Consider the following 27,670-nt stretch of genomic DNA (forward strand, 5'->3'; position numbering starts at 1 on the left):
GTCAGACAGGCACTCATTTGAATCCGTGAAACCCAGATACAGCCATAATTGGGACCAAGCACAACGCCAGACACTACATGAACAGGCTTTGCAAGTCCACTGCTGTACGATGGGCCTTCCCTATTTTTTTAAAAGAAACCTTGTCCCACATTTGATTTTACTCCTGTATCGTTGTTACGTTTAGAAACAAACAAGTTCACATAGATATGACACCCAGATACGAAACAACAATTTATAGATCACACAAAGTGTTGCGGTTGCCCAGTGGTGCAGTCAAATAAGAGGGGTTTGTCAAAATCTTTGTATTTAGCAGACGGGTTGGAGATTGCAGTTTTGGTTTATCAAAAAATATTGATATACTTATTATATCCAATACTTACAGAACTTATTAATTACTATTACAAATTCTTTAATATACATTGTTTTCTTATTCTTAACCTTCTGACTTAACATGTACAGTATCATTTAATGTTAGGCGCAATAGTCAGTAATAATAGATATTTGCAAATTCTGGCATATGTCCGATTCTATTTTGTTATTTTCAGTCTGTGAGGTGTTGTCACACTGACATCATGTTCAATATTGTTTTAATAGTGACTGTGTTCAGGTATGTTATATATTCTTTAATTTATTTTCCTTTTTATTAACGCCCCCCCCCCCCACTCCCCACATTAGAATGTTTTCCTGTGTCGTTGGTGCGTTTGTAAATATACATATTCACATACACATCACACCCAGACCCGAAACAACAATTTGTGGATCACACAAAGAGTTGCTCCGTGCGGGAATCGGGCCCGCTTTTCGTTGCGTGGCAGCCGGTTGCCCAGCCACCACGCCAAGCGTGTAGTCAATGTTTATTAGGTCTTTAAATTTTTAAATGCTACAAGTAAAACAAGTAAAACTAGTCCACAGAAGCATAATATGTATAACAAAATACTTAATGAAAATCCTAATTAAAAAAGAAAATGAAAATTTCAAACAAAATAAACAATTTAAAAAATAGTAGTAGTAGAGCTGTAATGTTTTACTACGTAGCGTAGTATTGGAAAAAAAGTGACAATTTAAATTACATTATTCAGTGTCTGGCTTTAATTATATGTGTCTGCTAAGTTCAAGGTTTGTTTGTCAACTAAATTCAGTTAATACGTTTGGCCCTTAAAATGGTATCGGACTATCACCGTCACGCTTTACTATGATGTCATGCCTTTATCTCCGAAGTGGTAGGCAGAGTTACACCTTATGACACATCTTCGATCTTATTATAATGTCATTAAGGTTTTAATTAATTTGTAGTAGTTATGTAACTATTGAATTCCTGTAAGCCAGGATCAATATTGTTAGTGATGAGTGAACGCAACTCCAATAGTGTAATTCACCTTTTGATTTCGTCCAGTTTTGTAATAACGTACATTGCAAGAGATTTATTTCACAATAATCTTTTATATTTAAATCGCGAGTCTCATTTTGCATCCAAAAATAGAATCCGACTAAACGAACAAAACATCGTCTGTCTCCTAGACTTTCAACCTCATCCAATGCATCTTCATTACCCGACTTCAAAAAAACGGAACAGTTTGTCCTATATAGATGTATGTTTGTGCGTTATTATCTCGTGTTTGGCTGAACCGATTATGATGCGGTTCAGCATAGTATTATTAGGAAAAAAGATAGTGATATGATATGACTTCTAAAACTTGAAGGTGGTAAAGAAAACTTAAAGCGCCTCCCTTTTTGACAAAAAAAGTCTTGTCAATTAAATTATTCTCATTTTTTGGCAGTATTCTACTCAGCAATGGATATGGAGCGCAGCTACCTCCAGGGTTCAAGTTCGGAGCTGGTACATCAGCACTGCAGATAGAAGGCGGCTGGAACGCCAGTGGTAACATACTTTACATAGCGTACTATAACATTCGAAGCTACACTTTGGAACGAGCGCCTAGCTTCACTGACAGACAGACTGTCGGACAATTCAATTTGACGTTTCAAAAGTGCCTTATTTAGGATTAATTGAAACAAATGCTTTGACTTTGACTTTGACATCATGTCTATTCTTCTCAGAAATATTTCCGTATTAATTGTAATAATTTGATATACAGACAGGGTTTGAGCTGACTTGAGTGATAGGATACTTTTTATCCTACGGGAACGTCGTAGCTACTAGCAAAAGTTAGGAAATTAGAAAAGGCAAAAGTTAGGAAATAATTTTATTTATCTTATTGTTTTTTGTCATTTGTTCAAGATGTTCTAAAAATACAATTATATATCGCCATTATCAGGCCCACGCCATGCAAATTTCAATGTAAATTGGGTACAAACGAATTAACAAAGTATCACGCAAACATATCAAGAAAAAAAAATAGTCCATACAATTACGAGAAATGTCAAGCTTACAATATCTACAGAACATCACGTAGTTTAAACCTCATCTCCAACATTTTCTTTTTACTCATTTGCCACCTAGCAAATGAGTAGACGAGTCACCTGATGGTAAGCGATCAGCGTCACCCATGGACACCCGCAACACCAGAGCGGTTACAGGCGCGTTGCTGGCCTTTTAAAAGTAGTATGCTCTTTTCATAAAGAGTTCGAGTATATCTCTTCATATTTCGTAGACCAATATGATATTAATATTATTAAATTTAATAAGATTTTTATTGTATTATTCATTTAGAGATGACATTAAACTCCGTACTATTTCAGACCGAGGAGAAAGTAACTGGGACAGACACCTGCACCTGTTCCCTGACACCATCGACGGCAATGGGGACGTGGCGTGTGACTCCTACCGGCTCTGGCGGAGGGACGTGCAGATGTGCGAGGAGTTAGGGCTGGATATGTACAGGTGAGGGCTGGTCTTCTACAGGAGTAACTCCTGGTTAAGAACTTTGTTTTTTTTTTTGTAACCTATAAGTTAGACGTAGCCTATTAGTTGAAACCCTGAAATTAAATATATTTTTATTCAAAAAGATTTTTTTAAATACAAAATGTTCAGGAAATTAATTTGGAACTTAGTATCACGAAGTTTTCGTTCTTTCATAATAATCTAAATGAGAAAGTAATGTTTATGGCTAGAGACTCTTTACTGGTTTCTCTACAAAATCCTTAAAAACGGATTTACTGATCTGCACTGTCCATTTGTCCAGTATGTAGGCCGGATGTAAGTCATATCCAACCAGGCTGTTTGGAAGTAATTTGGGAATGCTTATGATCAGTCATATCAGATCAGCAGAGGACGTCTTATGGCTGATATAATGATGATAATATTAGCAGTTTCCCTACCTTTTATTACCAATTTCACCTAATGCAAACCCGATCTAAGGGATCTACTTATTTCAATTACAGATTCTCAATATCCTGGTCTCGTCTTCTCCCGAATGGTCTTCCCAACCACATCAGCGAGGATGGCAAGAACTACTACAACAACCTGATCGATGGTCTTCTGGAGAAGGGGATCGAACCTGTTGTTACCCTGCACCACTTTGATCTACCACAACGACTTCAAAATCTTGGTATGAACAATTGAACAGTCTTCTTTTCTAAAGACTTACTTCCTTGGAACAGATTTTTTTAAAAGACTAGTTGTATTTTCTTTTATTTTAATCTATGTAAGATTTTCTAAAAGTATCTGCCTTGGCTTTAATGGGAAGTAGTATTGTGTTTGAAGATTGCAATAATGAAGAAATTTCGTAAAAATTGAGTACATAAAGAAGTTAAATAAACATTGACTCTGCTTTGCATGACGTGGTTCACAAATTCGCACGATGCGTCTCTTCGTCAATGAAAACAAGACAGTGATAGAAAAAACAACACAGAGATAGCTCTTTCATAACAAACTCATACATAGATTTATTTGTATGAAAAAAAGTTGTCATAGGTACTCAATAATTTATATTTACTATAGTAACTTTCAAACACAACACTTCCACCCATTAAAGCCGTGGTTGATATATCGTTAAATGATAAATGATATTTATTTCTGTAAGTAGGTTATAAAATAACACTTTACACATCAATATTTTAAATAGCTAGATGAGGCCGGCATTTCCTGTCCGACTACTCTGAGAAGAAATGCCGAAACAAACTCAGAGGTTATGAAGTCTCACACTTGGATTAGATTATTACACAAATTGTTCCTCATGATATACCAAATCCAACTCTATTTCATCGGCCAAAAGGTTTACCTTGATTAAAATGAAAATGTCTCACTCCAGGAGGTTGGACCAACCCGCTCATATCCAACTGGTTTGCGGAATACGCGAGAGTGGCATTTTCTCTATACGCCGACCGAGTGAAGATCTGGTTGACGGTGAACGAGCCACAAATTCTGTGTGACTCCGGTTACAATAATGGAACGGTTCCCTACATAAACGATCCGAAGGTCGGTCGGTACATCTGCAGCAAAAATGTTCTGTTGGCACACGCGAAGGCATACAGGATCTACGATAAAGACTTCAGGCATTTGTATCATGGTAAGCTTTATATTGGAACTTTGTTATGCATCCTATTTAACTAACTACCATTGACAGTCCACTACTGAATTATAGGCATCTGCTAAGTTAGAAAGGTTTATCATAAATAAAGATAGGGAAGGTAGGTTATTGGGCATCTAGTAACCTCACTCACACGATGAAACACAATGCAAGCGTTGTTTCACGTCAGTTTTCTGCGAGGTCATATCACTCCGGTCGAGCCGACCCATTCGTGCCGTAATATGGTTTAATGGGTTATATAATTTTGTGAGTTGTAAATTACTCCCCAATCATTCCAATACCCGATTCTCAAACAGCCCTTAAATTCCTAACCCCCAAAAGGCCCCGATTGCACTTGTAACGCCTCTGTTGTTTCGATTGTCCATGGGCGGTGGTGATTGCTTTCCATCAGGTGATCCGTCTGCTCTGCGTCTGTTTACCGGTTTATACCATAAAGAAAATAAAAGCATAAAGTTGAAGCAAAAATTTTATTTTCTACAGGTAAAGTGGCCATTGTCTTCCTGTACCTGTGGCTGGCACCAGCAACAGAAAATGATGTGGAAGTTACCAATCTCGCCCGTCAGTATATTGTATGTATGTTCAATATATTTCAGTTTTGCTAAGTTTAATATTTAAATCTGGCTTTCTTTTAGCCTTTCCCAAACTATCATTTGTTTATTAAGCCTTATCTGAATCAAGGTTTGCAATTTGTTGGTTTTCCAACCCGCATTGAGCAAACGTAGTAATTAATGCTCAAACCTTCTCCGTGCGAAAAGAAGCCTTTGGTCAGCAGTGGCCACGTTATAGGTTGATGATGATGACGATGCTGAAGATCGGTTTATTTATGTTCCACTAAATAACACTAGTTTAATGTAATTGAACTAAGCTAAGACGTAATTTTCACTAATAAAATACCCTTTACTTAGGAAGGAAGATACGGCCACCCTATCTACTCCAAAGAAGGAGGCTGGCCGAAGGAGTTGGAAGAAATTTTAGCCAACAACAGCAGAAACGAAGGTTATTCAGAACCCAGGCTCCCACCTTTTACTGAAGAAGAGAAAGAACTGGTGAAAGGTGAGGTTCGTCTTACTCCTACCTAGGTTTTTTGTATTGTAGCTTTCGTCAGACATAATACATATGTTAATTATGTTTAAATGCTTACTCCTGCAACTGTGTGAAGCGATAAACAGCTTATTTTTTTAAGGTTTAAGGTCGGTAAACGAACAGGCGAAACACCTGATGTTAAGCAATCACCGCAGCCCATGGACATCCGAACCACCAGAGGCGTTACAAGTGCGTTGCCGGCCTTTTGGGGGTTAGGAATTTATGAGTTATTGGGGATTGGGACGATTGAGAAGGGGGGTAATTATACTCGTCATGGCGTTTGTCACGCAAGGCCACTAATTGATATGGGCCCCTAGCGTGGTTTGTCAGGTTACCTCGAAAACCGTTACGTGAATAATATTTGAAGGTTACCAAAATAATTTGCTTTTAATACGAACTGCTATCCAAAACTTTACAGGTACATTCGACTTTTATGCCTTAAATCACTACTCCAGCCTCCTGGTCAGGAAAGCGAAGCCTGGTGAGGCGATTGGCAAGACATTGGTCGATGGCATCGAAGAGTTGGGAATAGTATTGGAAGCGGATCCGTCGTGGGAGAAAGGTGACATCAAATGGTTATCGGTACTCTTGCATTTAATATTATACTCTGTTTTTATCAGGATAGAGCATAATTTACTTTACACTTTTAAGAAGAAAGGAAGATATGAAGAAAGTAGCTATGACTACTCATGAGTGGATTCTTTGGATCACACTAGTCTAAAATACGTGACGTCACGCCTTTTTATCCTCGAAGGGTTAGGCAAAGGTGTACATTACGGCACGTAATACCACTGTACAATGTAAAATACCTACACCCATTTTTCAATATTTATTTTATAAGTCCATGTAACGGGGGGTGAGCCTGTTCTCATATACTGGGCACAATTCCAGACTCCGTGCTACTACTGAGAAAATTAAGAAAAGCTGAATAAAGCTCAGTAGTACCTACTTTGCCCAACCCAGGAATTGAAACCAAGACCCCTTGCCCGGCAGTCGCACTTGCGACCACTCGACCAACGAGGCAAGCAATTCCAATAGCTTTAATTTTTTTTTTATTCTATATAAACTTATGCTTGACTATAATCCCACCTGATGGTAAGTAATAATGAAATAGACGCTATTTTTTTTCAATAGAAGCTATTTATACTTTTCAGATATATCCTGAAGGTCTCCGCCAGCAGCTAAACTATCTGAAGAACACATACAATGTGTCAGAGATCATGATCACTGAAAACGGATTTTTCAGTAGCAATGCTTCGCTCAATGACGTCAGAACTGTGAACTATACTAGGAAATATTTGGAACAAGTAAGTTGGTAGAAGTAGTAGGTAGTAAGTGTTTCAAGTCGTTGAATACGCGTTCTTCCAACCGGTGGATTGGTGACAGTCATGTTGTATAAGGAGCTTCAATAGTATCTGCCACGGCTTCAATGGGAGGTAGTGTTGCGTTTGAAGATTACAATAATGAAGAAATTTCGTACCCCGGACCAGGGGGTCTATTCTAATGCAACGAAAAACGAAGTTTCGTCAGAAATTTCGCAGATTTCGTACTACAATTCCATTTATTGCGAACCTTTGTGAACAAAAATGAACGAATGGAATGAAGATAAATAAACAGATTTTGATTAGAAATTAAAAGTAAAACGTTATTTTAAGTAATTTCATTAGTAAATCAATAAAACCTACGGCCGAAAATTAAACGTAACTTCGGATTCGAGAACCGGAGTAGGCCCCTAGTTATTTCAATTTGACAGCATAAAGAAGTGAAATAAACATTGACTCTTTTCTGCATAAAGTGGTTCAAGAAGTCAAGTTTTTCAAATTTCTGCCTTCGACAGGTGGCGCTCGCGATCCAAGATGGCGTCAACGTCACAGCCTATTTCCACTGGTCTCTCATGGATAACTTCGATAAAGGATATGAGTAAGTTCTTTTAGTAAAAAGGCAAAAAATAATATTGAACCAGTTATCCCATACATTTCTTTTTCAATTGTAACATAAGGTGTATTGTAACCTACTTTTAAAACTATTCGAGAAATGCTCAACTAATTTCAAGTCACACCGGGACTAATAAACACGACACGACAGTTAGTATGTTTCTCAATAGTTATTATCATATATATAATATTGTTTTTCTTTTTTATTTCTTTCAGTGCAAAATTTGGACTTTATGCAGTTGATTTTACGGATGCTAATCGCACGAGAACGCCACGCCTGTCCTCCAGATATTACTCTAAAGTCATCAAGACACATTGCACAGATCCTAAAGACTATTGAGTAATTAGCAAAAGAAAGAAAATAATAAGAATAAAGAAATATTTGTAAGTAGGGATTGAAAATGGTTGAAACAGAGATAAATAATATGTGTCTGTTTATTTTGTCCACTTTATTCATTACAGTAGATACCTACCTAGGGGAGAAAATTATCAAATGATCCCTCGCACCATGGGTAAGGCGAGAGGAGTGTCAGACTTTTACTGACTAAAAACCACCCCGTTCCTACACCAGCTCCGTGCTGAAACATCAGATATACTATTCTACTAATTGAATATGTGGTAGTTAATGAGAATGTTTGGGTTATGGATATTATATGGTTATTCAGGACACACCGTTAGATAAGAATATGAAGTAGTCCAAGTGAGTTGGATAAAGTACTTATATACTACTACTTTTTTTAATTCTCAGTACCAGCTTTAAATCTATGAAATGTGTTTGTTGTGTAGCATGAAAAATATAGTAAGTATGTTATTTATATGTGTAACTAAGTATGTGTGTGTGTGTATGTGTAAAGAAACGTGAAATGATGATCAATTGTAATTTATAAGTGTAGAAATAAAGTTTCTTTGACAAGAAATATGTTTTATTTTTACTATCAACTTAACATATCTTCACATCTTTTGATTCCTGAAGGATATTTGTGCATGAGTAGGTATCTACCATGAAACAAATACAACAAGGAGATGTTATAACGGGATTGCCCTTTAACATATAATGCGTGACACTTTACGGTGAGCGCAGGACGTTAAAATCCACGCCCCTCTCTATATTCCAACATGCAATCCCATACTAAAAACACGTTGCTAATTGTCCACATTTTAATGTGTCATTTTCTGAGCGCTTATAACCTATAGCTATACCTTTTTGCTTATAATATCATTGAGTACAACCGATCTGATTTGTCACAGTGCACAATCACATTATGACATCTCCTCTTTGTACTTGCTTCACGGTACCTACAATGTAGTTTTCACCTTTCCCAGGTAACAGAGGAGAGCCTATTGCCATATAATATACTAACCTCACACCATTTTAGACACCACTCCGTTTATAATAAAAACCAAAAAACCTCAATCACACTTTGCCTGACTGACTATTGCCCGACAATTCTACTCGATCAACTAGTGATAATATTGCAAGTGCCTAGTAGATTATGGAGAGCAACGCGTTGTCGATATACATACAATAAGGAGACACGATTGAAGTGAAATATTCTCTAGGTACCAATCGTAAATAGGAATGATGACGGGGTATGAAAATTAAAATTCTATTTAGTCCGTCAGTTAGATAATGAAAAAACATTAGACACGTACTTTATTGTTTATTGTATAAGAAACAATTCTTGAACTGCGGACTACCTAGCGGGTTTACCGGAGCTTCGGCTCGAAAAGCAGAAGAAGGAACGGGGTGGTTTTTAGTCAGTAAGAGTCTGACACTCCTCTCGCCTCGCCCAAGGCCGGAGAAGTAATTGGATGATTTTCCCCTTCTAAAAATACAACAGTAACCAAAGTTTAAGTGTGGGAACCAGTCACGTCATTTTTAAGTATAAAACGAACCTATTTTTAAAAAAAGGCTCATAGGTAATGTTGGTTCCTTTAGAGTTTCTCGATATTATAAGGAATAGTTCATAATACTTACTATATCGTTGGCCGAGTGGTATATAAAAATGCAATTGCTCTTCGTTAGCCTCGGCTAAAACTCGATTCCCGGGTCGGACGAAGTATTACTGGCAAATGTTCGGTTCTTCGAAAATTATCTCAGTGGTAGCACGGAGTCTGGAAATATGCCCGGTATATGGCAATTGGCTCACTACCTACATGGGACTTACAACATAAATTGTGAAATGTGGGTGTACATTGTATAGCGGCATTATGTGCCATAATGTGCACCTCTGCCTACCCCTTCGGATTATAGGCATGACGTTATATATAAATGTCTCTGAATACCGCAGTTAGTATGAGAAACTGTACAATCATCCTAAACCAAGCCGTTTTATGGCACCTCATGTTATACCCGTTTATCTTCTACAAATATTAGTTTTCATAGAGATTCCTTAAAACTACATTAAACAGTATAATTTCAGCTAATGTGCTGGAGAATCCAGTCAACGGATAATGAATTTTTTATCTTTACATGTACCTAAAATAAATAAATAAATTGCAGTGCATTCAAAACCCAACATAGCCAATATATCGTAGCAAATCAATCACTTTTTAAGTGTGGGAGAGCCATGCTTGGGCGCGAATGGGACGACTCGACCGGAGTGATACCACGGCCTCACAGAAAACCGACGAGAAACCACGCTTGCGTTGTGTTTCGTTGTGTGAGTGAGGTTACCGGAGGCCCAATTCTTCCTTTCCCAATCTTCCCAATCCCCGATTCCCGAACAACAACCCTTAAATTCCTAACCCCCAAAAACGCGGCAACGCACTTGTAACGCCTCTGGTGTTTCAAGTGTCCATGGGCATACTACCTCCCATTAAAGCCGTGGCAGTTACTTTTAGAACACCTTTATATATGTGTGAATATAGTTCAAATAAAGGTTGTGTGAAGTTAATTGAAAAAATCAAACAATAAGTGTTTAAGAAGACTAGTAGAGATAATACATAGTTGCGAGATTACACGCTGTATCGTCATGTACTATGTAACATCAGTATACATAATGAATTCTTTACGAGTACTTGTGTCTTGGTAAGTTTACTCAGTTATTTTATTGTAGTACTATGTCCACTGCTTCAATTACACAGTAATAAGGTAAGATTTTCCATATCTTAAAACTTATTATTTATATATTTAATGGGTCAACGTTTCTCCGGCCATCGTAAGTGCGGGCCTGCGGACGGCGAGTAGGGGTTGCTCGCCGCCCGACCAGATTCAGACCCGTGCGTGCGGCGCGTCGCGTTCCGCGCGCGCCTCAAAGAGCCATCAGACCACCACAGATGCGGCCCAGTAGGGCTGATACCTGATCCGGAGCTGCGGACTACCTAGCGGGTCTACCGGGACTCCGGCTCCAAAAGCAGGAGAAGGAACGGGGTGGTTTTTAGTCAGTAAGAGTCTGACACTCCCTCTTGCCCCGCCCAAGGCGAGAGAAGTTATTGGATGATTTTCCCTCCTCAAAAAAAAAAATGGCTCGACGTTTGGCCGCTATCTCACCTGATGGTAAGTGATGATGCGGCCTACGATGGAGCACGTCTGCCCATAAGCAACCTATTCACTCGGGCTTTGAAGACACCCAGGTTATACCCATTAGGAAACACAGGAATTATAACACGGATGATCAGTTCATCCGTGACCATGGCACTTGCAACAGTGCTGAAATATCGGAAAGTCATCGACATAAATAAACATGGTAAATATCCCATCTTAAGTTCTAATGATAGTGTTAGTGATCATGTCAGTTTAAAAATATTATAAAGCTGTTAGTTTGTTTGTTTAAACGTCCTATTTTTTCAGAAATACTGGGTCAAATTGAATGATTATTTTTGTATTTAATAGGTCGTTTATCAAGGAATGCTATAGGTAAAACATCACGTTATAATCAATGCTTACTGAGCACCGTGGGAAAACATGTGGGAGTAGATATCCTATTAAACATTTTAAAGTTTTTGTCAAATCAGTTCAGTGGTTTCCGAGTTTGAGCCAGATTAGCAATTAACACTAGGATTAACCGCTGTACTCAGAGTCATTTAATGGTTACTTAACACAGTCCTAAGCAATTGTTTTCGGAACAAAATCGTTAATAAAGAATAGTAATTTAAGTAGCCATTATTTTTTATGGAATATAGCGGTAAACGAGCAGACGTATTACCTAAAGGTTAAAGCAGACCTATCAGCAATCGCCGCCGCCCATGTACACTGGAAACACTTAGTGCGTTGCCGGCCTTTTTGGAGTTTGTAATTTAAGGGTTATTGGAGAATCGGTCATTGGGCCCCTCCCAATGACCGATTCTCCAATAACCCCTATGGTTTGGGCCATAAACGAGCGTAAATGCGGCAATAATGCGGTACTTTCCTTAATGTTTGCTTCATTGGTGGCTGATTAATTAGGTTTATTCTTTCATTTTCCTGGTTTCGTATATAATTGCTACGGTTTGCCCTTTTACTATGTAGGTTTCATAAGCAGTGATTAGCGGCTAAGCAATTATTGTTCAAGCAAACAATGTCAATGGACGATGTCGATAAAGTACAATTAAAGTCAAAGTCAAAGCATTTAAGTACTTATGTCAATTAATTCAGTCAGTCTGTCTGCAAATGGAGCTAGATACCCGTTGTGAAAAGTAGATAGACTGATAATTTGCAGACTAGACATAGACTGAGTTAATAAAATCGGTGGTGGTTCGTCCCAATATGTCTGAAAATACGTATGCACTTGTAATTCCTCTGGTGTTGCGGTTACCGATGGTTGATATTATAAGTAATTACTTGACATCTAGTGATACGTCTCTCAGCCCATGGACATCCACCAGACAAACACCAGAGGCGTTGGTCGACCTTTTGTGCAATCGGGGATTGGGAAGAGGAGGTACTTAGGCCTACAGTAACCTCACTCACACAATGAAACCTAACGCAAACGTTGTTTCACGTCGGTTTTCTGTGAGGCCGTGGTATCACTCCGGTCGAGTCGGCCTATTCGTGCCGAAGCGTGGCTCTCCCACAGTACACTAACCTGACATTGAATAGGTACCAACATTGAATATTCGATATTCACCTTTGTTAATCAGTCACCGTTGTTTTTACCTTTGAGAAATAAAATGCGTTAAATCGTTTTGTTTGTTACCTAACCCACATATTTCATACAAAAAAATAATAATAAAAGAATGTCGATTATTCGCTATTTTTATAAAAATGTTTATAAAAATATGTTAATCTAAGTAATTAATAATTTAGACAGTTAAGTTAAAGTGTTAAGATAAATTCAGGTACCTATTGAAATAATGACAAACAACTATAATTGCATGGAAACCATTATAATGCAGACTGTTTTTTAGCTTCTTTATACCTAAACACTGGCGTCATACTTACCTAGTAGGTACTATTTGTTTTCGAAAATAATTCTTGTAATATTTTTCCTTAAACAAAATTATAATTTAAACCGACTTCTAAAAAGGAAGAAGTACTACGTTCGGATGTTTGTTTTTTTATTATTTGCCAATTGTGGACCGATTTTCAAACTTATCTATCAGTACTTATAACTAGTTATAACAGTAATTTTTGGCATCTTAGTTTCTTTTTTGTTTTTAATTTTTTGGATTTTTATGTCAATTTTTTATACGCAGTTTTTTTATTTATTTTTTATGCCCCACATTAGGACTTTGTTTTATACATTTGATGGGTTCACAAAAACAAAATCCAAAACTAATGGATTATGGACTTCCTCTACACACAAGAGGGAAAGACGGAGTGTCAGACTCTTACTGACTAAAAACCACCCCGTTCCTACTCTTTGAGCCAGAGCCGGTAAACCCGTAAGGTAGGTAGTCCGCAGCTCCGAATCAGGCATCTGTCCTACTGGGCCCCATCTGTGGTGGTCTGATGGCTCATCGAAGCGCGCACGAAACGCGACGCGCCGTACGCACGGGTCTACTGTGCCCGTGCGTTCTGGTCGCGTGGCGAGCTATGGTGGAACCGGAACTGAAGATTTGTGCAAGTATACTGGAGTGTGCAAGTCAAGAACCTTGTACAAGTTTTGTCACACACACGTTTCGGTATACTTGCACAAATCTTCAGTATACCGTACAGGTATACACCGCTACAGGTGGGGCCACCATGAGGCCCTTGTCTAGAGCGGTCTCTACGTTTAACCCGCCTCTGGTAGTGGTACATACCTACATACGTAATTACACCCAATTATGTAAACCACCGACCTCTGCCTACCACTTCGAGGACTTGAAAGCCGTGATATTATACCAATGAGGTCACTAGTAATTAATTAAGCATGAGAAGTAACAAGATAATTATAATCTTAAGACAATTATTTTTTTAAAGTAAAAATATACATTATAGTGTATTTATATCTATGTAACAAATAAATCCATTGTTTTTTTTAGTCACATTACATCATTATTATGTACAAAAAATAAAAACATACATACACTCGAAAAACAAAATATGAATTGCACGCACTTATGTAATAAACGTTAATAAAAAAAAGAACCCCGATTCGAGAAAAATGTTCTACGGGTTTTTGTTAAAACCTTATCGATGCGGAGTTTTTAGATACGTGAATTGGGTAGTTTCCTAGGTCAAAGATAAATTATTTTGCCATTTCAATATAATGAAATATCCCAAAATAATCCTACAATCATTCTTTAATTTGACGATATGCTTATTTATTTAATTTTTCTAGCTAATTTTAGAGAAGTAAGTACACTATTTGACGCAAAAATATTATAACGTCATACCTTGCGATCTCCTACAAAATTTTAGACGCGTTCTGATTAGCCGGTTCGAATAAACCAACTAATCATAGCGCCGAACGCGCTTTCGTTTCGATTACTTTAAACCTACTCAACACTTAGATAAAACGAATCAAAGTTTAGTAATGGAAGCAAATACGAAATAGACGATGTATAAAGAGCATACTCCTTTTTAAAAAACAAAGGCCGGCAACGCACCTGTGACTCCTCTGGTGTTGCGGGTGTCCATGGGCGGCGCTGATCGCTTACCATCAGGTGACTCGTTTGCTCGTTTGCCTCCTATTCCATCAAAAAAAAAAAAAAACTTACTTAGAAGCGACGCCACGCGATATTTCTTATCGAAGTATCTTTGAAAGTATTTGATAAAATAAAAATATGTGTGTCTGACATTTTAAAATAATGTACAAGACTAGCATTAAAATAAAAAATAATCATCTAGCCTATTCTCTTTTTTTAAAGACGGGAATTTCGTCCAATTACACCTCTCGCCCTAAGTGAGGCGAGAAGGAGAATCAGCCTCTTACTGACTAAAAACCACACCGTTCCTACTTCTGCTTCGAGCCAGATTCCTGGCAATCCGTTAAGTTTTCCACGGTTTAAAAGGTTTAGCTGCTACAAAGTGTTTGTTTGACATTCACAGCATCCTGATCACCCGTTGCTGGTCTACAGAAGAACCGACCTTCCCACCTTCGTTCAAGTTCGGAGTAGCCACTGCTGCATATCAGGTCGAAGGTGCTTGGAATGTTAGCGGTAAGTCTTTAATACATTAATCAACTGCCTAGTTTCCAGTTTTTGACATAACATGAAAGAGATAAATTACGTCACACGAATTTCATGATTTTTGTCCTTGTCACAATTGGTCACATGTATGAGACCTCCCCCTCCCTAGTGTGTCGTCACTTTTTATAATTTTACATCTAGATTTTTTTGAGGATTTTGACAATAGTTCCAATTTAGTGTTTTAAGAGTTAGATTATAATAATTGAAATGTGACGTCACGAATTTTAAGACCCTTCCCGCCCCCTTGTCACATAAAGTCACACTTTGTCGACCCCCCCCCCCCCTTATCGTGTGTCGTAATCAATGAGCCCAAATGGATGCCTGGCCTTAATGGCATTTAGCTGAGCATTGGCCTTTTTGCACCGTAATGATGAACCCTTTTCAGAATACAAAAAGCGTATTCTTTTGGAGACTTTGTAAACAGTCTTCATCATAATTTTTCAGATAAGGGCGAAGGTGATTGGGACAGGCTCTTACACACGCATCCTGATTTGAAGGGACGAGCCAATGGGGACGTGGCGTGTGACTCCTACCATCTGTGGCGGAGGGACATCGAGATGTTAGAGGAACTGGGAGTGGATATATACAGGTAACTCTTGAACACATCAACAGTGTGACACAGACTACTGCTGGACCATAGCACTCCTTTAAATATATAGGAGATTAGATGCAAGAGAGGTTTACCAGTCTCCACACTTGCATGTTGCGTGCCTTGACGGGGCCCATATAAAAATTAGTTTAAGGGCCCCCGTTTTTAAAGGGGGAGAATCATCTAATGGCTCTTCCCGCCCTATCTCTCAAGCCTCAAAGAGAGGACTTATCGATGCTATAACAGTGAGTCCATGTTTGGTGTCCCTTATACATTAATTCTCCTAAAGTTACTGCCAACTTTTGAACGCATGCTTTACGCGGAAAAAAAGGAAGAAAATATTTGGAATTTTGTAATTTCTGAAATGAAATAAAAAAATGGGATGTCATTATTTTGTAGTAATCCCCAACGCGAGTAAGAACTCGTATTATTAATAATGGCTATTATGGCCACTAGTATAATAGCCATAAAATTGATACGGCAGATACGGCGTAAGCTACACCCGAAGTGGTGGGTTGGAAATTGCAGTTAAAAAAATAGCTTTCATTATATAGTAGAAAGATTAAAAGACCTATTCTTGACTTCCAGGTTCTCCATATCCTGGCCTCGTCTGCTTCCCACTGGGTTCCCCAACTACATCAGCGAGGATGGCAAGAACTACTACAACAACCTGATCGATGGTCTACTGGAGAAGGGAATTGAGCCTCTGATTACCTTATACCATTTTGACCTGCCACAGTCTCTCCAGGACTTGGGTGAGTGAGCTCTTGTGTCTTCACTATCGTTATACAGGATGACTTTGAATTCGACGTATTCCGCTTAGTGTCATATTTTTTTTTGAAATAAATCCAGTTTTCTATCGACCAAATTAGTGACACAAAACAAAATTACATAGGAAATTATTTGCTATTTTAAAACAAATGATATTTCTGCTATTATTACTATTTATAAATGATAACTGATGTATTGGCAACTGGTTAAAACTAAAACTACTAAAATCCAACCAGTATTTTTATTTATTGATGTGTTTGTAATTAATTCGGGATTTTTTTACCAAAACCAAAAATGTTGAATATCTCAGAAACTAGCCACTTTCCGCCCAAGGACCTCAGGGCTAATTTTGTAGGAAATTAGTTGTATTATCACCTTCTGAGAAGAATACGTCGAATTCAAAGTCACCCTGTATACATTAATAGCTCTTAAGATTCCACTGCCGGACCATGGGCCTCCTCTACAAACAAGCGGTTTCGCATAATCTCAACGCTTTGTAAGCTTAATATAATCAGGTTTATTAAAGAACTGTGCTAGATGGTCGCTGTTAAAAATGTAGTCTCTTATGGTGCTTTTCCACCAAAGATACTGTGGATGCGTTTGGCTTCCACTAATCAAATTTATTGGTACACATAACTAAGCACCGGTGGAAACGGACTCAGCTAAGCTATGTTTATTATATTAAAACATACGTGCTATGAATGCATACGATGGCTTTCATACTATCGATGCATCGCATACTCGAACTGCGCATCTTCCTCACACAGCTACATAGATTAGTATCAGTGGAAACGGTCACATAATTTTACAGCTTAACTATTACATCTTCGTACCATAGCTACATATCATATCTCTGGTGGAAAAGCAGCCAAACTTTCTACAAACCCCTCTGAAGATTAACAGACTGGACATTACATCAAAAAGTCTATTTATTCCAGGTGGCTGGGCGAATCCTTTAATAGTGGATTGGTTCGAAGACTATGCGAGGGTCGTCTACACTCTATTTGGTGATCGAGTCAAGATATTTGTGACATTGAACGAGCCTTTTGTCATCTGCGAACTGGGGTACAATAGGGGTCATGTACCCTATTACCAGGATCAGGATATTGGAAGGTTTTTGTGCAACAAGAACACCATGCTAGCTCATGCTAAAGCTTGGAGGGTTTATGATGAGGAGTTCAGGCCTTTGTATCATGGTAAGCAAAATTTTAACACTATTATTAGAACTTATGACGAGATATTTACCATGTTTATTTCACTTCGATGAGTTTCCGATATTTCCACAAATATATAAATATCATATATGATAATGATAAACATGGTAAATATCCCGTCATAAGTTCTTATAATAGTGTTAGCGACCATGTCAGTTTAAAAAAAAATTACAGTTTTTTACCCAAAAAACATTTTTGATTTCATTTTCAAGGAGGATTTACGGGATGGTTTTTATTGAGTAAGTTCTGAAAACCTTCTTCCTAGTCTAAAAAATACTATACTGAAAACCGCTACAAAATCGGTTTAGCCAAATGCGAGTAAATCGCACACAAATATACATACATACATACAGGCCAATCTGACAAATTAGACAAAACAAATTAAAAGTTTAGATTTAGCTCTTTCCGTCATTCAAAGTCGTTCAGGAAAGGACTAAGAAAAAACCCTTTTTTTGCTTCATTTCAAAAACAAAGTTCATTGACCCGTTGTGGATTTTAAATCTCATCTTTTTGCAGTGATTAATTACAATAAGATAAGGTAATAGGTATCAATTAAAATCGGTTCTTCGATTAGGTGTCATTAGATGTCCATTAGCATTGAGTAAGACGAAAACATTATAAAAAAAAACAATAACAGGGTAATGACCTATTTTGATTTCTTTTAAAATATAATGCACGTACTTTTTATTTACTTCTAAAATTAAATACTTTTTGACTATAAATTGATTTGAAATATCGTGTGACGATGACGTCACGATTTACTGCATTTTAAAGAGTAGGTAACATGACGTAACGACCTCCCACTGAATAATCTATAATATATAAAAATAAGTCGGGTGTTCTTTCCTAAATCTATAACTCAAAAACGCTCGTAAATAAATTTCAATGGTTTTGCATTCGTTGGAAAGGTCTCAAGCTCCGTGGAGTTTACAGCAAATTCAAATAATTCAAAAGCCCAAATTCTGCTACAAGTCATTATTCTACGCGAACGAAGTCGCGGGTAACTGCTAGTCTTTTATATAAACAAATAATAAAAAAAACGAAAAATGGTTAATTCCCTCGTCGCTCAAATATTCTTAAGTGCAGAATAAGAGGCGAGAGAATAAGAGAATTTATTATTGAGTTCGATTATTCGATGTTTTCATTTATTAATTTTTTTCCAGGAAAGGTGTCCCTATCGAACCTTTTCATTTGGTTTGAACCCGCTACTCCTGCAGACAAGGAGCTGTCCGAACTGGCACTTGAACATTGGGTAAGTCAGATTTTATAATAGAATTATAAAAATAAGGAGATCCCATTTTGATTTGTATTTATGTATATATGTTTGCTTGCGGTTATCTGGCTATTGGCTGGATCGATTAAACTTATCAAAGTAAGTTTAATGATCCACAGTTTACTTGCGTTACGTTCAAAAGTGCCTTCTAATTGAAATAAATGATTTTGACTTTGACTTTCAGGAAGGCCGCTACGGTCACCCAGTCTTCTCAAAAGAGGGAGGTTGGCCTCCCAAAATCACGAAGTTCTTGAATGATAAGGCTAAGAAAGAGGGCTATCCTTATCCTAGAGTGATTCCTTTCACTCCTGAAGAAATTGAATTTGTTAGAGGTAAGTACTTTATTTTTTTTAAATATAGTATATTTTCTTCTTCTTATCTACCTTTTAATTTCCAGTTTCAGTTGCAGTCATACCTACCTTTCACAAGTTATGTTATGAGTCCCATGTAATGAGTAACTATTTATTGAGATACAATAGCTCATAGGCATTACTGTGAAATTGCTACGGTTTATGCTATTAAAATTCTTGCTGTGGAATACTGGTAATGCATTAAAATCCCAATATTCTGTGTTCACCTCTTGCTCGGTAGTCGCGTTTGCAACTACTTAACCAAAGATATCCAAAGTTTATATTTTTTAGGAATTTATTAATAAGTTTAGAAAAAACCAAATTCCATTTGGAATTCAATCAAACACGTATGTTAAACATCAATTTTCAAAGTCAAAGTCAAATAATTTATTCCAATTAAACCATTTACTTAGGTACCGTACTTTTGAAACGTCAACAAAGAAAGAAATAAATAAAAGTCTGTCAGCCTATCCGTCAGTGAGGCAACGTGCTCGTTCCAAAGTGAAGCTTCGAATGGGGAAGAATGAGCAAGAAACTCCATTAAAAAAGTTTTGTGTTTTAAATTCCAGGAACATATGATTTCTACGGCTTAAACCACTATACAACCTTCTTGGCACGTCCACCGAGACCTGGTGAGAAGATTGGACCCTGGCCGCTGTACGGCTCCCAAGAACTGGGCATGGTGATGGATAGCGACCCATCCTGGACTACCGGAGAAGTGGATTGGTTCGCGGTAAATGTTGATTAAAGAAAACGTTTCTCCACCTTTTTATTTTCTCCAACTATTCATGTATGGTCCGGACGCAGCTATGTAGGTTGTATAGCTCCTTCCCTCTTGCACTGCTCAATGATCGACCATTGTGACACAATTGTAATAATAGCAGACTAAGGCCCCAGGTCACACTGTCACCTAGCCATTTCGCCAACCGTCAAGATATTCACCAAAAAACTAACCCGTTCCTACTCCTGCTTTTCGAGCCGTAGCCCCGGTAACCCGCTAGGCAGTCCGCAGCTCCGGAGTCAGTCCGCAGCTCCGGAGTCAGTCCGCAGCTTCTGGTCGATTTTGGCCTAGTTGCTTAAAATTAATTCATCATTCAATCATTCTTCCTATACTTATATTTGGAACGGAAAAATTTCAGATGCATCCCGAAGGTATAAGAAAACAGCTGCACTGGATAAACGATAATTACGGAGTAAAAGAGATCATTATAACAGAGAATGGCTTCCTTAAAGTGAACAGACAACTCAATGATTGGAACAGAGTGAAATATACCAAGGATTATTTGGAACAGGTAAAGACAAAAATAACAATTTGACCCTTTGGCGATAGAACCACCATCTTTTCTCTTCCCGTATCATCATTGTTCGTCTAATACAAAGGGCTCGTAGTGTGATCAATTTCAAAATCAACTTCTTTTAAAGTCAAAATTCAATGTCAAAATTATTTATTTCAAATAGACCGAAAAGGTACATTTGAATGTCAAAGTAAATATTATATTATTAAAAAAATTCTATCGGTCAGTCCTCTAGTGAAGCTATTTGCTCGTTCCGAAGTGTAGATTCCTATGGAGATGAACGAGCAATAAATTCTTGATTATCACATTTTGTTCTTCTGTAGATCTATCCAGTGATAACTATTTATTTATTTATTAAGACACAATTACAACATCATAACAGAATATTCCAAGGCGATGTTATAATAATTATAATATATAGAAATATAGGTACATATACATTTAATAAAATAACAAAAAGAGTTCATATTATGGCAATCATTATCGCATGATTTCATTGCCGCTCGATATAAAACTGTTTTTGTAATTTTCACAAATTTTAAATCAACTGCTATCACGTTTTATACATTTATTTGACCAGGTTTACAAACACTGATTGTTTAATCAGCTTAACTAATAAAGGATATCTTGAAAAATATCTTCAAAATATTAAAACTATTATATTAGCAAATAGGTTACAATGTAAATCTTTTACACGTCAATATTAAACAATAATAAAATTGTTGAAATGTAAATTCTGTAAATTGTCATTAAAAAAAAATGCAAAATGGCCGAAGGGATCGGGATAAAATTCAGGAAACAGATAGATTATGATCTGGAATAACACATATGCTACTTTTATTTCTCAAGATCTCGTAAATTTCGAGATCTTGTATTTCTAGTCTGGGGGCATCCATAAATTACGTCACACATTAAGGGGGAGGGAGAGAGTCGACGAAGTGTGACATTGTGTGACAAGGGGGTGGGAGGGGTCCTAAATTTTGTGACGTCACATTTCAATTATTATAATCTAACTCCTTAAAACACAAAACTCATGTCATATTATGTTAATTTTACTAAAAAAAAATAAATGAAATAAAACAAATTTCACAAATTCTGTTTTAATTTAAACATTATTTCTAGATGTAGTAAAATGTAAATGTAATGTAAAATTATAAAATATGACGTCACACTAGGGAGTGGGTGGTCTCACAAATGTGACCAATTGTGACAAGAACGGGGGAGGGGGTCAAAAATTTGAAATTCGTGGGACGTAATTTATGAATGGCCCTTCTGGTGAGATCTCGCTTGAGCCTCAATCTGGCGGGATTAGCATTCCCTAGCTAGTATCATAGCATGTAACCTATGTCATAAGTTTTAATTAAAAATCACGATTTACTCACGTACATTAACCACTTGTATGTCGGTATATAAGACACAATAGAAAACGCATTGTGTTTCGTGTAGATCTGCGTTCCGACAGACAACGGGTTAATGGAGAAAAGCTCTACTCTCTCCACTCTCACTGTAACTGTGCACGCTGCTCATAAGCAAGAATTTCTCCGTGACTCGAAACTAATAGAGCTTTTCTCCATTGATGTACATAAGTAAACCGTGATTTTAGTTAATATGATAACTAATGATATATGTTTTTAAACTGACATGGTCACTATCTTTAATATTAGAACTTAAGACGGGATCGTGATCATGGCGCTTGCAACAGTGCCGAAATATCGAAACCTCATAGACACAGATAAACATCCCAACTAACATTAAGCGCTAATATAAGAGTTATAACAGATATATAAAGGAGCTAAACAAATCATCAATAAGTGTTATCACATAGGAGTTATAGTGAGCTATAACTCTATTATACCCCTGGATTGGGCACAAGTTCTTATAGCCTTAGGTTCCACAGTGGCGATGTAGTGGAGTTACAGAATGAATTTAAGAGCTATAGTAGAGCAATTGTGGAGGTTCAGTAGCGCTAACTGAGACTTAAAGCGCTGTAAGAGTAGTATTTAAGTGACTAGTGACTCCTCAAGCGGTATGGTAGAGCTACATGCTGCTTACTGACACTTTGAGCGCTATAAAGGGAGCAAATGTATGAATATAAACTCCGTAAGGGGCACAGTAGATCTATGATGTATCTTACTTACTGCTTGAGCGGTTAGAGGGTGGCAATAAGGTAAATTGTAACACCTTGAGTTGCAGTATAGATCTACAATAAGAAATTGAAGCTACTATTCTACCTTCATAACACTTTAGGTTCTAAAGTAAGCTCTATTTGCAGCCATAATGTTTGTTGGGATGGTACATATCCCGTCTCAAGTTCTAATGTTAATCTCTCATGATAGTTATTATAAAAATATAAGGTTTACTTTAAACTTTCAGATACTGCTTGCTATCAACGATGGGATCAACGTCACTAGTTACTTGCATTGGTCGCTGATGGACAATTTCGAGTGGTTTGTTGGCTATAAGTAAGTATTACAATATAAACAATATATTTTTACGTCATTTTTTATGTTATTCGAAGAATTTGGCTGAGAATTGCCCTACCTGGGAAGTAAATTGGAAAATAGTAAAAACCTACCTAGAAAGCGAATTACCGAAATCGCCATTGATAAAAAAGTAATAGGGTAAAAATATAATAGGATGACTAATTTTTATTTTAATGTCCGTCTTGTAAATTATTTAAAAACATTACACACGTGTTTTTTATTTACTTACGGAAACAAATACTTTCGAAGATACATTGTTTTGAAATATCGCGTGATTTAACTTCTAGGTACATTTTATACGTAGAAATGACGTATTTGCTCCCATGACTCCTAAACTTTGATTCGTTTTATCGAAGTATTTTTTATGTTATATGCCAAAATAAAAAAAATACATGTCTAATATTTTTTCATTACCTTTTTAAGCCCGTCATCATCCCTATTAATATTATATGCTTATAGAATAGAATCAGGCGTTACTTTGCGGAAATCCATGCTATACTGCAATTTTTCATGTTATGTATGTGTTTTATGTTGCACCCCTACTGCATGAGCATTTAATTGCGGGCGGGAGGGCGGTGCTGCACGCCGCATGTAAAAAAATACATGTATAAGCGGAATGAAAAAATCTTACTGTATTTTTAGTATATTATAATATGCTTACCTAATACTTAATTAAAAGATTTTCTTGTAACTTTCAGTGTATACTACGGACTGTACGCAGTGGACTTCAAGGATCCGAATCGCACCAGAACACCAAGAGAGTCCGCTCGATACTACTCCAGAGTAACTAGGAGTCGGACCGTCAACCATCGACATATTGGACTTAATTACGTTTAAATTAAAAAAAAACTGAAAACCTATTTGAAAAATTGTTTCATTTATTACATTTTGTATGTTTTTATTTATAGTATAAGCCGGTAAACGAGCAGACGGATCACCTGATTGCAAGCAATCGCTGCCGCTCATGGACACCCGAAACACCAGAGGCGTTACAAATGCATTGCCGCCCATTTGAGAGTTAGAAATTTAAAGGTAGTTGGGGAAGGAACGGGGTGGTTTTTAGTCAGTAAGAGTCTGACACTCCCTCTCTCCTCGCCCAAGGAGAGAAATAATTGGATGATTTTCCACCCTCAAAAAATAAAGGGTAGTTGGGGATTAAAATTGTAATATTAAAATTCAGCGATTAATGATGGTTACATCCAGTGGTCACGTGCCCGGATGATATTTAATGATTTTTAAACATGATTGTTCAGCTGTACGTAATAAGTAGCTATAATATTACTGTAGATAATAATACTCGTATATTGTAGTATTATATTTTATACAAGTAGGCAAATATGGCAGCACAATACCATTATGGTAGACATTTATGAGATTTATTTTTTATTACCTCACTATCTTCTGTCAGTGGCTTTATCAACGTTCCCGTGGTATTAAAAGTAGCCTATATTTTGGTTTTTAAGGGGGGAAAACCACTCCGTTCCTACTCCTGCTTTTCTAGCTGGAGCCCCGGTACCCGCTAAACAGTCCGCAGCTCCGGAGCCTACATATTTATTTTTTACTCTCTATCTTACTGACTAAAAACCACCACATTCGTACTCCTGCTTTTCGACCCGGAGCCCCGGAGAACCCGCTAGATAGTCCGCAGCTCTGGATCAGGCATCAGCCCTACTGGGCCCCATCTGTGGTGTTCTGATGTTCCTTTGAGGTGGCGCGCAGAACGCGCCGCGCCCTACGCACGGGTCTGCGAGCCTACATGTTACAATGTCATTCCAGACCGTAATCTACCCCTGTTTCCGTTTTGACATGGTTGAGTAACAAACATACATACAAACAAATTAGAGCTCAAGAGAAAATTTCTGAAGGTTCCAAAAAACCAAGACTTCACAAGGTGGACAGATGACCTAATTAAGGTTGTAGCAAGGCGCTGAATGCGCTTCCAACCAGCCTATCTGGAAGTCATTGGGGTAGGCCTATGTTCAGCGGTGGGCGTGTGATGTGGGATTGATATGATAACGATGATTAATCAAGGTTGAATTAAGCTGTCAGCCAGCCGCGCGTCAATAAAAATAGCTTTGTTTTATGTTTGAAGATAAAATTGAGTAAAATTGTTAGATTAGTTAAGACATATAATACTAAGCCTAAAAGATTGTAATGATAACTTGAAACTTGGTACTAAACGTGAGTGTTATAAGGTTCGCTGCATGGTACACGAATGTTATAAGTGGAATTTGATCCTGTCGTAGCGACATTTTTACGCTTCCCGGGAAAGTTACGGTCCGGGAAGATTTCACATTCACTTTTTTTTACGGTGTAAGTAGGTAAACGATCAGTCGAATCGATTGATCCTGATGGTAACCAATCGCCACCGCCCATTGACACCATGGGCGTAGCACAGGTTGTTGGGAAATCGGGGATTGGGAAAAATGGGAAGGGGGATAATTGGGCCTGCGATAACCTCACTCACAAAACGCACGCACGCACTTTCACGTCGGTTTTCTGCGAGGCCGTGGTATAACTTCGGTCCAGCCAGTCCATTAATGCCGAAGCATGGCTCTCCCACACTTAAGAACTTATATGTATATAGGATAAAAGTTTAACCGATTAATCGCACCGACAAATCGCTCATTGTGTCAGTTTGCTAATGACATAGCAATAAAATACCTGTGTACGCTACCGCACGTGAATATACATTGCACGAGCCATTTCGATAACACGACACGTGATAACTCATCAATAACCCAATATACATCAATGCTAATATTAATTCTTAATACTTATTATAAATGGGAAAGTTTGTTTGTTTATCCTTATTTCATGTGGCCGTCACAAGCGCACCTACTGGTGTGCTTCACGGAGTAATTTAATTTTAAGTGTGCTCTGTCTGGGGGCGCTTCGTGGAATACCTCCAATGGAGCATTTATATGTGGCGAACCTGACAAGTGACAGATGACAGAAGTCGCACATATACTATCGACGAGCAAATCAACGGATGACGTCATAAATATCCTGCATCGTACATATGACTTGATAGGAGTGATGCCACGGCCTCATAGAAATATAATCTTGCTCAAACGGGATGAAGATCACAGTTTATATGGTTCAGGTTTATCAGAGAGCACTGTTACCCAGTCAACTTGTCACAAAACTGGTGAAAACTAGTTTTGTAAACTCCACTTCACTCTTAAGTAAACACATCACTTCTTGTCAAAACATGTCAGTTATTTTAAAACAAATATCTTAAAGATTAACTTTGACGTCGATATACCAGATCAAAACAAATGTAATCAGATGAAAATAATCTCTAATTCAGTTATCAATCATCTAATATACTTCAGTTATCATTCATCTCAATTATCTTGCGTATGTATGCTTTCTCGAATGATAAGATGACTTTATCAGTGCTGTTGCACCTATGAAGCAAGTACAAAGAGGAGATGCCATAATGTGATTGTGCACTGTGACGTAAAAAACAGCCCTGTCCAATGATATGATAAATGAAAACGTGTTTTTTTTATTCTATTTACATTTGTTCTCCACGGACTTTTGATCCGCGCTCCTGTCGTACATTTTTCTTACAATTAATCTTATCAATATGGTACCTACGTTGCACACTACAATTAACTACAACTATTAAATTACAACTACAAAATAGTAGGTGTAGATAGGTTATAAGCGCTCAGAATGTGTCACATTAAAATGTGGACAATTAGCAACGTTTTTGTAATACTACAACTGGGACTGCTAGATGAAAAGTAGAGAGGGGCGTGGTTTGTAACGTCACGCGATCCCCGTAAAGTGTCACGCATTATGTTAAAAGGAAATCCAGTTATAACATCTCCTCTCTATATTTTCTTCATGGTTGCACCCTAGCGGGTGGTAAACAGAGGTTATGAGATTAGATAAACGATATACAGTATGGAGATCACTCATATGATTTAAATGAAATTACAAGTAGGTAGTACTCGTCTACAAATACTAATTAATGTTTCAATGAAAACAGAAAATTTAATAATGAAAATTTGAAACAAAATAAATATTTAAATAAAGAAAGTATTAAACACTGTATGAACAGTTGCAGCTGCATGTTCCTTGACCACAGAAGAGCTGTAATGTTGTAGGTTGTCTAGAAATGTGACATATCACGTTGGGTCATAGAGAGAATAATACACTTTTTGGCATACCTACTGGGCCTATTTCGCTCATTTTTCGTATAATATCAGCCAAGATGATAACAAATATGTAGTTTAAATTAAGTCAAGTATGGGGAGAAAAAAAAATACCGTATGGAGAGGCCTTACGATATATTTTTTTTTAACGTTGATAAGTCTGCGTTTGGCCCCGCCCCCAACCCGCTTATTGAAGTTAATCAATACTAAAGTTGTTTTCATATTGTAAACATTTCATCAAACACATTATTTTCATTTCTTACAAAAAAAAAGACATAAAACAAATAAAGTTATCTGTTAACAGTTATTTGTATTCTAGATAATAACTGCAAAATAACTTTAGCACGGAGTGAATTTTATTAAATTCTGCAGCATAGTTTGTCCCTTAGTAACTACAAAACTACAATGCAGATTTCGATAAATCACGATAAAGTATTAAGCCTTGTAAACACAATGCCACTGCCTGGTAGTCATAACCGTATA

The 27,670-nt window shown here is 37.3% G+C and overlaps 1 protein-coding gene across 1 annotated transcript; it reads left to right on the forward strand.

The window, feature by feature from the left end:
- Positions 1 to 451: 451 nt before the first annotated feature.
- Positions 452 to 23,878, forward strand: LOC118277671 (lactase/phlorizin hydrolase-like). The gene is made up of 22 exons (XM_050696425.1): positions 452 to 607; positions 1,779 to 1,879; positions 2,701 to 2,842; positions 3,343 to 3,509; positions 4,212 to 4,469; positions 4,971 to 5,059; positions 5,396 to 5,543; positions 5,992 to 6,155; positions 6,728 to 6,880; positions 7,411 to 7,493; positions 7,724 to 7,844; positions 10,405 to 10,538; positions 14,904 to 15,013; positions 15,488 to 15,632; positions 16,221 to 16,387; positions 17,342 to 17,599; positions 18,781 to 18,869; positions 19,075 to 19,222; positions 19,810 to 19,973; positions 20,380 to 20,532; positions 22,909 to 22,997; positions 23,717 to 23,878. Exons 1-22 carry the CDS (start codon positions 573 to 575, stop codon positions 23,853 to 23,855), a joined length of 3,057 nt encoding a protein of 1,018 aa, XP_050552382.1. The 5' UTR covers positions 452 to 572; the 3' UTR covers positions 23,856 to 23,878.
- The last annotated feature ends 3,792 nt before the right edge of the window (positions 23,879 to 27,670 follow it).

Source organism: Spodoptera frugiperda, chromosome 10, assembly GCF_023101765.2.
Source record: "Spodoptera frugiperda isolate SF20-4 chromosome 10, AGI-APGP_CSIRO_Sfru_2.0, whole genome shotgun sequence".
Classification (NCBI taxonomy): Eukaryota; Metazoa; Arthropoda; class Insecta; order Lepidoptera; family Noctuidae; genus Spodoptera; species Spodoptera frugiperda.